We start from the raw sequence: 15,140 nt of genomic DNA, 5'->3' as shown, positions 1-15,140 counted from the left end.
ACGTAACAGTAACATCAACAAATATAAAATAAATTTCATAAATAATTGTGAATAGTAGCATTAATACTCTGTTTTGGTTCTATGCTTTTTCTTCCTCACCAAGTTTTCTTTTTCTTTTTCTTCCGCCCCAAGTTTTAGTTTGTTTGTTTGTTTTCTCAAATTACAATCACAACCCTTTTCGGAGACAAGGAAAAATATCCCAAGTTCGCTAGAAACTCCCATATACATCTGGTGGCTTCTTGAGCCGTTCACGCCACAAATGTAAGGTTGACAGTCCTCCGCGTGTCACATCGTTGCCAACACAGACCTTCCAACCCTTTATCAAGAAGCCTCAAACCCAGAGGAAGCAACAACAACCTCAAAGACTCTCTCTTTCTCTCCCCCATTCCACTGTGACGGAATCCATGGCAAACAAAGAGCTGCAAGTAGTGAAGGGTGTGGACCTAAAGAGGTACATGGGCCGGTGGTATGAGATAGCCTCATTTCCATCGAGGTTCCAGCCCAAGAATGGTGAAAACACAAGGGCTACATACACCTTGAGAGATGATGGGACTGTGAATGTGCTCAATGAGACCTGGAATGATGGGAAAAGAGGGTACATAGAAGGCTCTGCATACAAGGCTGACCCCAACAGTGATGAGGCCAAGCTCAAAGTGAAATTCTATGTGCCTCCCTTCCTGCCCATCATCCCTGTGGTTGGTGATTACTGGGTTTTGTTCCTTGATGAAGATTATCAGTATGCCTTGATTGGCGAGCCTACCAGGAAGTATCTTTGGGTATGCCCATCATCCTTGTCATCATCCTCTCTAATATGTAGATTTAATTGATTTTGTTGTTGATCTGTGATTTAACTTTGCTCAATTTTTCTCAAGTTGGGGAATTTCAGAACACATTCTTTACTGCAGAAATGGTGCAGTGTAGTTTTTTGTATTTTGATTTGCTTTGTATTGGGTGTTAAGGGTCTTTGGTAGATAGCTGGTTACTGGTTGTATGTTGTGCTGAAAGTAGCTTTTGTTCCAGTTTTCTGGAGTGTTTTGTACTAGTGTTTCTTTCTGTAAAATTTCATTAATCCAAAACAAATAAAAAAAACTTTGATCAATTTTACTACATCATGGATTGATTTGTAATTTGTTTCTTGAAAAGAGAAATTAGAGGAGGATTGGATAGCGAGAATAAGAATTAATGTTTATTTGAAGGAGCATTTGGATTTGAGGCATGATTTCCTTGCTAACATAATAATGGTGTATATATTTTTCCTTAGAAAAGTTGGTTTATTGTATTATATAACCTTGCAATGAAAAGAACAATTTTGAAAGGTACCAAATTTTGTTGTTTTTTTTTGTCCTCTAATTCATCTTTGTGATTTGTATATGCTAATGCATAAAATTTATTGATTGTTTTTGTGGTGTTTTGTTAGATATTGTGCAGGCAAACCCATCTAGATGATGAGATCTACAATCAGCTGGTTGAAAAGGCCAATGAAGAGGGCTATGATATGAGCAAGCTTCACAAGACGCCACAGAGTGATACTCCACCAGAGGGAGAAGAAGGGCCCAAGGACACCAAAGGCATCTGGTGGATCAAATCCCTTCTGGGGAAATAGGGATAATCACAGTAGTGTATTGGGGTTTCACTGTTCAAGTACATGTGAAATAAAAGATGAAAACCCTGATTGCAGCATACAGATTAGGGATATTTGTATGTTGATTTGCTTTTGTAGTTTCTTGTACAGCAAGAAATGGCGTAGAGGTGTGTGTGTGTGTGTGTATTGAGTTTTGACGCCCAAACTCAAACTCTGTTGTAGTTTAAGTTGTGGACTATTTACCTAAATCTCATCTGCGTCCTGTTCAGTTTGCTTTCATGTGAAAGCTTGATATAATAATGAGCTTGGTTGGCAAATACAAGTTGTTAATTTTAGAATTAGTAATTCTAAAAGGCAGTGAAGTGATATAAAGTAAAAAAAAATTTGTATTATAGTGAATTTTTTTATTTAAATAATAATAAAAAATTATTAATGTGATATAAAAAATAAAAGAAGTAAAATTGTTTTGATGTTTATTATTATTAGAAAAATATTAAAAAAATATATATATGAATAGTAATCTGCCACTATTTTGTTATGCTCCAGAGCTTGTCAAATAACACCAATATCTCAATGGCGATTTTGGAATTACTTTCTGAGAAATGCCATGTACCATATCAATATTTTATGTAGGCTGCTATTCTTCCAAAATACTTATCCTTTTCTTTTTTATAATATATATATATATATATATATATATATATATATATATATATATATATATATATATATATATATATATATATATATATATAATGGCTACTAAACACAGCAACATAATAAGGTATATATGGATCAAGATCTACACCTAAATTTGAGGGAATACGGATATATACTTAAATTTGAAAGAATACGGGTAAGTGGGTGATTGTAAAATAGCACTTATAAAATTTATCTGATTAAATAAAAATTGGGTTACTTAATTACTTATTCAATCAAGTGAATTTTATTAATATTTTTTTTTATAATTACTTATTTAAATTTTTTCCTTAAATTCAGACAGAAAATTTGTGACGATACTAATCCATTTATAAGATATTTGTGCCGTTTATAATATTATCCAGAATTTCAGATCTCTCTTAAACCTTATCGGGATGCGTAGTGTTTGGATTGATGCTGACTGCTCTGTTAAGGCCTTATCTACACAGGGATGCGGTGTCCAATTGAGTCATGTAGGAAGAGAAAAGGGTTTCTCATTTTTAAAAGAGAAGCATTTGGGTCCCTATTGAACCTTATCGAGTAAATGATGTTTGGATTGATGCTGACTGCTATGGGCCCAAGGCCTTATCTAACCAAGAGTGCAGTTTCCAATTGGTTAAGCTTGCTTTTAAAATTGTAATTTTATAGATAATAAGTACGAATTTAAATAAAATTACAAAATATAAATTGTTTGAAAACTGCATTTTAAAAAATTACTATTTGAAAACGTAAAAAATTTACCTTTTCAAATCGCAAGTAAGATGATGCCTTTTTGAAAACGCAGAATTTTAAAAGCTAATTTGCGATTTTAAATGTTAAACTGCGATTTTGTCAAACACTTAACTGCGTTTTTAAAAATTACTTTTTCCAAATTACACATTTTAAAATTGTGATTTTAAATCGTACTTTTTGAAATCGCAAACCCAAATGGACCTAAATGTCGGAAGGGAAAATGGTTATTTTGTGCCCTATGCAAGGTTTCTCATATGCTTGGAATTCCTGGGCTTTTCTTCCTCCAGACTCTTGAGCATTCATGACACTCTCATGCGTCTCAAAGCCTTCAAATGTCTTTGTAAGTATTATAGAGCAACTGGGCAAGATAAATTATTCTGATATTTCACTTGAATTCTGCTTTTAACGCTTCGAATACTGGACAAAAATATTTATGGCCTTATTTTCATATTCAATAATTGAGAATTACTGTGTCAATATCTTTGTATAAAATGACATTTTCATGCTCCATAATTAAATTTTTTGTTAATTAAATAGATTATGTGGGTCGAATCAAGTCAACCTAATACGACCTGAATATTAAATGGGTTGTACAGGTCAAATCGTATCACCCGTTTAATTAAATGAATGGTGTTAAGCTTACAGGATTTATCCCATTTAATTAAATTAATTAAGTTCGGATTAACCCAAATAATCTTATATCCATACTTCAATCCAACCCACAACCTGAACCAACACACAAACATGAATTGCGAACCCTTCTACGGGGATCAGGAAAATGCAATCAAGTCTTATGGAACTCTACCTACCAAAAAAAAAGTCTTATGGAACTCTAAGTCGATCAATTGATCAAGCTGCATAACTAAAATTGGACAAAAGCTAGAGTGGATCAAAATTCAAAAGATGCCCTATTTCAGACCAAGTAGATGGAATGGCTTCAAAAGAACAAGCAGACTTATATATATACTATAAAGCACAATGGGCAAATCACAATACAATATCTGAATTAAGCTTGACAAGCACATAAATACTATAATAGAAAGATCTCCTGCTGATACACGGTTTCCTTTCTTTCTTTGGTCTAGAAGATGTGGGGAAAATCCACAGAATTTTGCCAAGCAAACAATTGACAAACAATATAAACACATTACAATCACGACTTGTCATCCATCAGCGTCGACACTAGAAAACCTGAATGCAATTACGGAATAGCTGCAGCCGCTTGCCTCAGAAGCTCACAATAGGGTACAACACTGATTTGTTTTCTTTGCCTGCTTGTAGAACATCTGTTTCAACCACGACCAACAAAAAGGTTCTTTAAGTTAGCAACAAGCTTTGGACCGTGATTCCAAAAGCATATATGTGGCTAATGGGTCTAATGTAGACTCTTAATACAAAAGAAACCAGTTCATGGAAGTAACTGGGATATGATGCCAACTTCATCTAATTTGGAGAGAAAAATGACCGGAACTTTGAAGCCAGTGAGAGGATGGTGCGAAGCTAAAAGGCTTTCTTTTCTCTCTCTTATTTTTTTTTTTTTTCCTATACCCTATTTCAATGGATAGTTGCTTATGATTGCATTCACATTTCTACTTTTCATGACTTTTATAATATCTTTTCTTTTTATGTTGAAGTGTTTCTCTGGTATACTGTATGTGTACTCGGGTGTACCTGTTGGTTTTTAATGAAATTCCATTTACTTATAAAAAAAAAAAAAAGATGCCAACTTCATTAAACTTGATACAAAAGCTTGAATTTTCAATTGTAGACATTGTTGGGATAATGTTCTGGTCTCATACAAGCAAATTGTTTAAGATATCACAGACACGTGATCAGTAGATCCATTCACTAATTCTCCATACCTATGGCAACCTACCAAATTTTATTGTTACTATTACCCACATCTATTAAGAATCACTCAAGATCATTTGCCAATTTACTGGGACTTTCAACAGCTAACATTTGTGATCAATTTACTATTTTGAAAAAGAGGAACTTTAAACCCAATTAGAACCAATAATGCAACAAAGAAAATAAGTAACATTGGAGGGAGCACAATGTGGGGGTTTGGTCAATGTTGCTATTTTTAACCAATTTTTGTTCGTCATTGGATCTTTTGAAGCTTACGGCTTTTTGGGGTGCAGAGAGAGAGGGGTAGACGAGTTTTGAGGGTAGACTGGATAGTAATCAGTCCTTTTGTGGTCCCCTTCCAGAAAAGGGTTGTTTGACGTAAGCTCCTACTATAGTGTCCTTGTCCTTGTCCTTGCTGGCAACGATGTCACTCCTTTCCCTTGGAAAAATATTTAGAAGACGAAGGTTCCCTTTAGGGTGGCCTTTTTCGCTTGGTCGGCGGCTCTAAGGAAGACCTACAATGAAGAATCTCACGAAGCGGCATGCCATTGTGATTGATAAGTGTTGTATGTGCAAGAGGAATAGGGAGTATGTGGATCATCTTCTCCTCCATTGTGATGTCGGTTGTGCCTTATGGAATGCATTTTTCAATCGTTTTAGGCTGTCTTGGGTGATGCCTAGTAGTGTTGCTGACTTGTACGCTTGTTGGTGGACTGGTGGAAAAACTCGGAGTGCTGTTGTGTGGAAGATGGTGCCTTCCTGTCTCTAGTGGTGTCTTTGGAAGGAAAGAAATGAGAACTTTTGAGGACCGTGAGAAATCATCAACGGAGCTTGAGTCTTTTCTTTTTTACTCGGACAATTGCATTTGTAGCTCCTTGGAAGCTAAGTTTTCACAATTTTCTTGTTCTTTTCTCTCCTCCTACCTAGGTGTTTTCTTCTGTATACTTGAGTAGCACTTTTCACATTTAATGATAATTCAATTACTTACAAAAAAAATTCCTCAAAACACCCCCATTGTTTATGCAAGGAAAGGGAAATTTTGTTAAAAAAGAAAAAATTAATTGGGGAGGTTGCTATCCTCCACCTGAAGTGACCCCCCAATGAAGACGAACAATAAATCCAAGTTTCAAGTCACTTCTTCTTCAAATAACAATCACATCTTCTTAGACTATAACCAAGGCCCCAGCCACCCAAAACCCTTTAAATTATCCCTAGATAACTCCATAAGACTTTTAAACATGGATGCATTCATACAAACATGCATATCCCAATACTTTCTACAGGTAAGAGGATAATGTGCTAAAATATGCAAGATCCATGCTAAATGTGCTCAAATCATGATACCATACTCCATTTACAAGCTGAAGATCATAAACATAATTATCTGCCTACATCTTATGTAGTGTCTCTTAAGATTAAAAGAGTCATGGCTATCACGATACACTTATAGGTAAGCCAAAAATACATCAAAGTCAAACTCTTGTAAAGTATTCAATAGCACAGTTGAGGATGACCAAAAGTATAACTAAAAAGAAGAATGAGTTAAACTAATTGGCTTATGCAGTAAAGTATGTGTAAGATCTGTGGATGTGTGCACAGTGGCAAATGCATATTAGTAACATGTAAATGTTCTCTGCACACCTGTGATGCTGCACTGAGATCTGAACTCTTCTCAACTAAACTGTCCAGTTTCTCACCTCGTGCAAGTACACTGTCAATAGTTTTATGCTGTATCAAAGAAAGAAACACTTATGAGAGAGAGAGAGAGAGAGAGAGAGAACAGTTTGCCATAAGAAAACAAGGAATTAAAATCACATGTTATTAAAAAATCCAAAACCCAGTCGGACAAGAAAAATTCTTTCAACATGCCTAGTTCAACGAGGAATTTTTTTTTATTTTTTTTAAAAAAGCAAAGATGTCAAATGAGTCTACAGTCATTATGTCCCACCTAAGTGGAATCCTAGGAAGGGTGGCTCGTCTGCCCTTCAGCATCCATTTATAATGGGACAGCTCTCAAGACTTGAACCCTGCACTTGTAATAGGCAACCTAAGACTTTACCATTACCACATAATGGCCCCTATCCCATGCGTAGCACAGAAGTCAAGCGACATCGGCAAGCTGACAAGCCAGTTTACTAAAATTGAAGATTGGAAAGCCCAGCCTAATAGACTTTCGGAAACATTTACATGGGATTTTATAGAATTGCTCTTCCTCAATTAGAAGCTTATCCCAGCAAGAAAAATAAAACCGGGATACTTTTTTTAAAAAAATAAAAAAATAAAGAAAGAAAAGAGCAGTTATGAAATGTGAAATTTGCTGTCATTTCTAAATGAAATAAAAAATCTACTGGTGTACTCATTCAACCCATTTTCACCCATTTGCAGATAATAATCAAATAATCTATGCAACATAGTTTCAGAATGAGATAGCCCACTAATTAGTGGAGTAGCAGCAAGCAGACACAGAAAATGCAGTCTTTTTGGTATAATAACCTGACACTAACCCTAAGGTTAGTGCTGCGGATGAAAATTGGATGTCAAAAGCAAGCTACAGATGCTATTACATAGACCAAAGTGCAATATGTTTTGAAAAACTTTCAGCATTGCACAGGCTTTCACATGCAACTGAAATAAGTACAACATTGTTGGTAGCTGCAAAGATCACATCTCTAACTCGGCTTCTCTTCATAACTTAGAAGTAAATGTAGTGATTCAAGTAACAAAACATAAGAAACCTTTTCTACCAAATATCAGTCTCTTAGCTCAAAAACGGGTCTAGCATATTCTTTATTAATAGAATCCCCAAAAGACTTTTTTTTTTTGGGGGTAATTTGTCTTCAGTACAGCGTATAGCTCAAATTTTCTTTTAAAAGATATAACAACTTTCTATAAGTCATCATATCAAAGCCATCACCAAATCCCTGCCAAAATATTGACGCACACAACTGATCCAAGAATTAACAAGTTAATTAAAATTTATCATTTGATGGTTGATTAATCAAGGGAAAAGCATAAATCCAACTAGAAAAATGAATCTCTAGACTCCACAATAATGAACATAAAAGGAACACAATTCAATTAGTCATAGATCCAACATTAAGTAAACTACTTTAGCAATGACAAAATACTCACAAGGATAATTTTAGTTTCATCCAACTCCCTCTGAATTTTCAACAACTTGTCAGCCTCCGCAGGATCCTGAAGAGTTAAGCAAGAAGAGAGAGGGAAAAAAAATTAGTCATAACTAATTACTTTTAAAGCTTCAACCATTAACAAAGGGAAAAAAAAATAAAAAATTAAGAAGCCCCAATTGATATAGCATCAATCTATTTGTTGCCTTATGACATGATCTTAAACAAGGAAGAAAAGTGAAAAAATAGAAATACCTGGAATTTTGTCAAAGCTTCACTCAGATAGGGCCATGGTTGGGTCTTATCTGCTTGTGCAGTCTTCCATGAATCACCAAAATTTTTCTGATACTCATCTAGCAACTGGCAAACATTATAAACATCATCTATAGGTTAACTCAAGCAGAAATAAATCGTCAATATTTCACCAGTCCAAGAACCTCAGGCTCATAATATGAAGCATTAACATATTTACCCTCCCACCCTCCACACACACACACACACACACACACAATGAGACCTCCTCAAGTCTGTTTATGCTCAAACAGGAACTTCAGCACAATTACGGCTATGAAGTTTTGGCCAAAGTGGAATCACGGGGAGCATCAAGAATTACTATCTTAGTAGGTCTGCTTTTTATTTCCCTGACCAACTCTAAATCCTTGCCTTCCACCTTAAGGACAATATTAAAGCAGAACATAAAATGGTATGGGCATCCACGAATTTATAAAACGTTGACAGGATTAATGTAAATTAACTGAGTTTCTGTCAGACTGTCATTGTCACAGACACTTCACCTTTCTTACTCAACAGCAATACAAAACTAATTAGTTGATTGCAACAATAAAGCCCATGGCCTTTTTCTTTTACTCTGCTTCATAAGAATCGAACCTCAACCTGCTCAAACTGATTATTGATTACTGAGGCATTAATGAGCTATTGCCATTTCAACAACCTAAAGCTGCATTGAAGCGCCTAATTACACAACAATAACATTTAATCCACCATATTTGTATCTTATTCAACATTATCTCAAATCTCCAAGCACACTTCAACTAAGGTAAGCTTATACTGAAGAAAACAAGCTCTTGCAGGTCTATCAATCTAACACATTGATACAAATTTTAGCTCCTGTAAAAGAAATACATATAAAAATAATAAATTATTTTTTTGATATTATATTGAGTGTACCTGATTGAGCAGAGAAAAGGCACTTCGAACTGGGTAGTGATCATCCATAAAGCCCAATGCACAAAGGCCATTTCTGTTGTAAGCATGCACCTTGTACTCTACAAATCAACAAAACAAAGCAAATGAGCTTTAAAAAAAAAGGCCTAAAACTAGATAAACAAATCAAGATGAGCTGTTGTACTTCTAACACAAAAGGCATGACAACATTTCCATAATTCATTTTAAAAAATGGTAATTCCTCCCTTTGTAGCAAGGTGTTGGGTTCCAATTTCACTGTAATGGCTGTAACAATCCAATTTCCCTGTGGACGCATACAATTCCGCCATTACAGCCCCCCCACCCAATCACCACCTGAATTTCAAAATTCCAAAACTAATCAGATTCATCAAAACCATGCAAACACACAGCTGATTTAAATTCGGAGCTCTGAATACACCACTTGGAAACCAGAATTCCTTTTAAGAGCACTAACAGTAGACACCCAATCATTTTTCCTAATTTGGGAAAAATTTAGGGAATCAAACCATTTTTTCTTTCCATATACAAATACTCTCCATAACAGCATCCCTTTATCTTTCTCTATAACATTAAAATATTATTTTTAATTTTTCTTTTAATTTTTTATTCATTTCTTTTCTTCTCCCTCTATTGCTCTCTCGTCTTCTTCATTTCTTTTTATTCATTGGGTTACAAAGACATCAGTATAAAAATTGCAAACACAAACCTTCAACACAGAAGCAAAGATCCTAGATTTTAAACTCAAGTTTGGACTCCCATCTCCCATCCCGCTACAGGAAACAAGAAAGACCCAAAAATGAAATAATTGAACTTAATACAGCCATGAGGAACCGAAACCAATAAAAAAAAATCCCTCTCAAACCTTTCAGTTGAACAACAAAAAACTCAATAAATTACAAGCAAACAATCCCTCATATTCGGCCATTTTAGAGAAGCTTAGAGGGAAAACAATCACACCCACTCGGTGTAAATGAGGGAATATTCACTGAAAAAATTTGAAGAACAACCCAATAAAATCTACCCACAAAAGCCTGAACCGATATTCGGTCAATACTCTCAAGCAAACGTAATCAATCCTACGAATACACCACTCACCAAACGTAATTAATCCCCACAAAATCCAACCAAATTCTTACGAAATTCAAGAAATCTCCACCATGATTACATCCATACAATAATAATAATAATAATAGTAATAATAATAGTAAATGAATAAGAAAATTAAATCCTCCAATTAAAAAAAAGGGGGGGACCTAATTCGAGCTGTATATAAATCCACCAAAACTAATCAATTTCAAGAAAATCTCCAATACCTAATCAATTTCCACACAATCCAACCCAAATGCCCTACGAAATTCAAGAAAATCTCCTTCGTGCATTCACATAAATCAATAAAAAAAGGACCTAATTTAACTAAACGAATTCATGTAAAAAAAGAAAGCAAAAGCGAAAAGCAAAGAATTATAGAGAGAGATCGGAGAGTGACCTTCGTGCTGGACGGATTGGCGCTGGGAGGGAGGGGTGCGCCTGGCGACGGTGCGAGAGACGAAGACGATGAACTCCTTCACGCTCGACCTCTGGAAGTACCCGAAGTGGCTCACGTCCAACGCCTGCGCTAGTATCACCGGATCCGACCCCTCCGGACTGCACTTCAACACCGCCAACGCCGTGATCTTCATCTCTCTCTCTCTCTCTCTCTCTCTCTCTCTCTCTCTCTGTGAATCTGTGATTGCTTTGCTTTGCTTTCCTATTGTCGTGGGAAGAAAGCGAGGAGTGATTCGGTGATTCGGTCCTGCTACGGGTAAGAATTATATATTCTCTTCTGCAACTACTTAGCTGGCATGTATTAGCTGGCCCCACATTCTGAATGGGTCCTCCACGTCACTTCCATTCCATTATTCCTGTTTTCTTCTGTTCTCATGTGTTTACTGTGTCACACAACATTTTTTTTACAATTATTTATTATTTCAATATTTAAAAATAATAAATACTGATGCAATAAAAAAAAAAATTATTTACTATTTAAAGAGTTTTACATAATAAAATGTTTTGAAAATTATTGAGAAATTCAAATCCTTACTATCCTTTTTTTTTTTCCTCTGTTTCATGACCGCAGCCTAGGTAACGGTTGGAACTACCAACAAAAAGAGAATGACTTACCTAAAGAACTTGTCGGAATGGGCCAACAAGCATTAACTTTGATACTTAAATTAATATGAATCAAATGAAATAATCTTGAGAAAAGCCAGAGTGCAGTACAAATGAATGAGACCAAAGTCCTATTTTACTTGATGTTTGTACTTTCTATAATAGATTTTGTTGTAAATGTTACCACATGTTACACCTTCATTAGAGACTTTTCTATTACAAATGTTTCTTACATTCTATGACTCCTATCATATCATGTGATTGCCTCGTGATCATATGGGGACAATCGTTGACATGTTAAAAGAAGGGATTCAATGTGACATTATATAACTATTCTCAGACGAGTAATGCTACATATCATCTCATTGTCCTTTTTTTATCCTCTCAAAATTGATATTGCTCTTAAAATCACCATTGAATTTATGATAGATTATTATTAGATTTTGATCCAATGGTAATTTTATGAGCCACATCAATTTTGAAAGGATAAAAGAATGACAAATGGATGATATGTAGCATTATTCTTCTCAGACTATTTGGTTGATGGATTCGGGTTCATTGGCCCAACAAAGCAAAACATAAGAAAAAATATTTCGAGTTTGGCTTGCCAGTAGAAAAATTATTTTAGATTGCCTCGAGAAGAAAATAATCAAGTTATTCTCCAATTATCTTATTTCTGTTGTTTATTTTTTCACCAAAAACTAATAATAATAATAAAATCTCCAATGATTTGTGTACCGAAAGCAAGCCAAACTCATACATTTAAGTTAATTTTTTTAAAAAATTATTCAATACGGAAAAGAGGAAAGCAACCACAACAGTGCAGAAAAAAGTAACTTAAAAACTATTGGGAATTAGCTAAATGAATGACTCGGCCCAGTAGAGAAGCCACCGAAATTGGTGGCTTGAGGAGACAATCAAAGCCAAAACAAGGCTGCCAACAACACCTACTGTAGCAAGCAACTGGAGAAAAGAGCCAGAATAGGAAAATATGTACTGAAGAAGTGTGAATCGTCGAAGAGGAGCACCGTCCTAACGTGTAAAGATGAGACAACTCGACACATGAAGCTTGTAGGACACCAAAAAAAAGAACAAGAAGATTTGGGAACCTCCATATACCAAATCAAGGAACCAACTATGAAAAACCACTGGGTGAGGAACGAGAAAGACGACGAGCTAACATGTGGACCAAGAGGAAAAGGCGGTGGTGTGTGGACAGCACGCATGGTAGACAGATGGTGACGGCTGAAGCAATAGAGGCCAGTGGAGGTGGTGGAAAGGCGTGTCGGCGGAGCAAAACAATAAAACGTCATAGATCGGTCTTCCAAGTTAATTGCTACGAAGAGAGAGAGAGAGAGAGAGAAACATTAAAAATGAGAGGAAGAGGTAAGAGAAAATAAGGGAGGAGGGGAGAAGGATGAAGAGAAGGCCATAGCTCCTCCCCTGGACGCACTCACGAAGGGGAGTTTTGGTTCTCATTAGGAGGAGTAATGTTCTAAGGAGGACACATGCCATTCTCGAGTCCTTTCAAAATTAATGTGACTTTTAAAATTATTATTGAATCAAAATTCAATAGTCATTTATCATTCATTTAATAGTGATTTTAAAAGTTATATCAATTTCAAGAAAATTCAAAAAAGACATGAGTATTCTTTATAGTATTAGTCTATTAGGAGATGAAATTTTTTCACTTAAGAGTGACTATACATGTGGACCATGGGAGGATTTAGGGGTAGTTATATTTTCTCCTCATCAACTACTGGTCATTGTCAATATGTTACCACAAATTGACATATCAACTACAAGAGAGCAAGGAATTACCATTTACATACTGTTACCCCCTTCTGTTAGTCAAATTCGTGAAAAATACTCAAATACTCTAACTTAAAGTCAAAATTCAAATAAAATACCCTTAAAATTAAACAAACAAATAAATAAAAAAATAAAAAGGAAAGAAATGGGGTGGCTAACTTGGTTTGGCTCGCCCCCACCATGGAACCAAGGGTGGCCACGCGGCCACCCCTTTCCTTTTCTTTTCTTGTTTTTCTTTATATATATATTAGGTTTAATATTTTTTTTATTAAATTATTGTTTGAGGCCATTTATGTCTTTAAACAAAATTTAACATCTAAAAATAGCATATTTCGTTCGATTTAACAATATTTCCTGATGGAAGAGGGTAACGATATGTAAATGGTAGTTTCATACTCTCTTTTAGTCGATGTGTCAGTTCGTGGTAGCATGTTGACAATGAATAATAGTTGATGAGAGAAAAAAGTAATTACCCTGAAGATTTACTCTAAAAAAGGTAAAAAGTAAATGATTCATTAAAAATAGTCCCGAATTTAACTCAAATGAAATATCTAATTGTCAGCATAACTTACTTAATAGTTGATGACTTCAGCTTTAGCAACAATAAAAATGTTAATTAAAGGTTATTGAAAAAACAAAAAAAAAAAGGATCAATTTATAAAAGTAACATATTTGGAAACTAGGTGTTGTAATATTACAAATATTGTCCTTTGTTTTCTTTTTCCTTTTGACATGAAATCATCCTCATGAGTTTTTTTACCGTTTGACATTAACTCAAATCCATGAAATTTTATCATCTAACGTTTCTATCATTAGCTCATCTAACGTTTACTTGGTGCCTTTAAGAAAAGAAAAAACTGATGCTCAATTTTTTTTTTCTTCTATATATTGAGTTCCCCAATGACTATTATATATATATATATATATATATATATATATATAGACACACATCACTTTCTTTGGAATTTCTTTTGTTCCTACATCATCTGGTGTTCGTGAATTCTTTTCTACCGCCATTAAATTATATTTTAGTCATTTAAGTGTGACTTGTAGTCCTTCATCATCTTTTATCAAAGAGTTATTCTATTAGTCTTCGTTCTTGAAAGTACGTCTTTAATGAAGATAAACGTTATAGTCTAATCCCGAGAGATTGCGTATCAAGAGAACCGATCACATCGAGTTATATACTCTGAGAGGCACGAATCAACCTTTAAGGACAACGCTCTTGCATGATTCTATAGCATTGTGAGATTTTTCCTTGTCTTAATTTTAATCTCTTGTACTCTATTTATTTTATTATTATTATTTTCGGATTAATATGGTCTAGCATCAACAATAATATTTTCAGTCAATTATTTATTTAATTGTTAATTTTCAGATTGATATTATTTTATTTCAACAAGAATTTTATGCACCATCCAAAAATTATTTCCAACACTCTAGGTCTCCATTAGGTTGATTTGTCAAAAGCGTTAAATCTAAGGATTTAATTGTTCCAATTGAAACATAAAGACTAAATCTAACAACTCTCCCCCTCCCTGCCCAAAATGAAAAGAACAAAAAAAAAATTAAAAAAAAAAAAAAAAAAAAAAAAAAAAAAAACCATTTTATAGCCGAATTATCTTTTTTCTATCACACAGGTTTTATAAAAAAACCAATTTAAAAAAAAATATATAAAAAAAAAAAAACCCTTTATAAATTGGCATAGCAAGCTATGTGGGATTTACGACATTAGTCATTAAATTGATGTGGTAATCCACGTGGCATCCATGTCAACTCAAATGACAAAGTACCCCATTGTCGCTTGTAGTTTGGAGACCCATGACTAGACTGTGGGGTTTGGAACATCCTAGAGACCCATGGGTCTCTCTGGGGTGGTCGCACGAGTGACCCTCAACCTAATTGTGGGTCTTTGTAGGGTGGGCTAACAATTTGGTCATGGTAATCCTTCCTTAGAGCCGTGAGGGTGGCTGCATGAG

General features: G+C 34.8%; 2 protein-coding genes across 2 annotated transcripts; one reads left to right on the top strand and one right to left on the bottom strand.

Moving 5' to 3' along the window:
* The first annotated feature begins 229 nt into the window (after nt 1–229).
* LOC133866630 (temperature-induced lipocalin-1) lies at nt 230–1,904 on the top strand. Its single transcript, XM_062303219.1, has 2 exons — nt 230–776; nt 1,418–1,904. The coding sequence occupies exons 1-2, from the start codon at nt 405–407 to the stop codon at nt 1,601–1,603; spliced, it is 558 nt and encodes a 185-aa protein (XP_062159203.1). The 5' UTR covers nt 230–404; the 3' UTR covers nt 1,604–1,904.
* A 2,041-nt stretch (nt 1,905–3,945) lies between these two features.
* LOC133867037 (VAMP-like protein YKT61) lies at nt 3,946–10,983 on the bottom strand. The gene is made up of 6 exons (XM_062303709.1): nt 10,688–10,983; nt 9,184–9,281; nt 8,251–8,355; nt 7,997–8,062; nt 6,506–6,592; nt 3,946–4,299 (listed from the first exon to the last, which is right to left on the bottom strand). Exons 1-6 carry the CDS (start codon nt 10,878–10,880, stop codon nt 4,249–4,251), a joined length of 600 nt encoding a protein of 199 aa, XP_062159693.1. The 5' UTR covers nt 10,881–10,983; the 3' UTR covers nt 3,946–4,248.
* Nucleotides 10,984–15,140: the final 4,157 nt, after the last annotated feature.

This window comes from Alnus glutinosa, chromosome 4, assembly GCF_958979055.1.
Source record: "Alnus glutinosa chromosome 4, dhAlnGlut1.1, whole genome shotgun sequence".
Taxonomy (NCBI): Eukaryota; Viridiplantae; Streptophyta; class Magnoliopsida; order Fagales; family Betulaceae; genus Alnus; species Alnus glutinosa.
This window is presented reverse-complemented; position numbering and strand designations above follow the sequence as displayed.

Bases quoted from the DNA above. Each gene is read 5' to 3' on its own strand.
- LOC133866630 (XM_062303219.1), top strand. From the start codon at position 405: ATGGCAAACAAAGAGCTGCAAGTAGTGAAGGGTGTGGACCTAAAGAGG. The intron at 777-1,417 runs GTATGCCCATCA...GTGTTTTGTTAG, and splicing joins CTACCAGGAAGTATCTTTGG to ATATTGTGCAGGCAAACCCA.
- LOC133867037 (XM_062303709.1), bottom strand. From the start codon at position 10,880: ATGAAGATCACGGCGTTGGCGGTGTTGAAGTGCAGTCCGGAGGGGTCG. The intron at 8,356-9,183 runs GTACACTCAATA...AATGTTTGCCAG, and splicing joins CCTTTTCTCTGCTCAATCAG to TTGCTAGATGAGTATCAGAA. The intron at 4,300-6,505 runs GTGTGCAGAGAA...TGGTTGAAACAG, and splicing joins ATCTCAGTGCAGCATCACAG to ATGTTCTACAAGCAGGCAAA.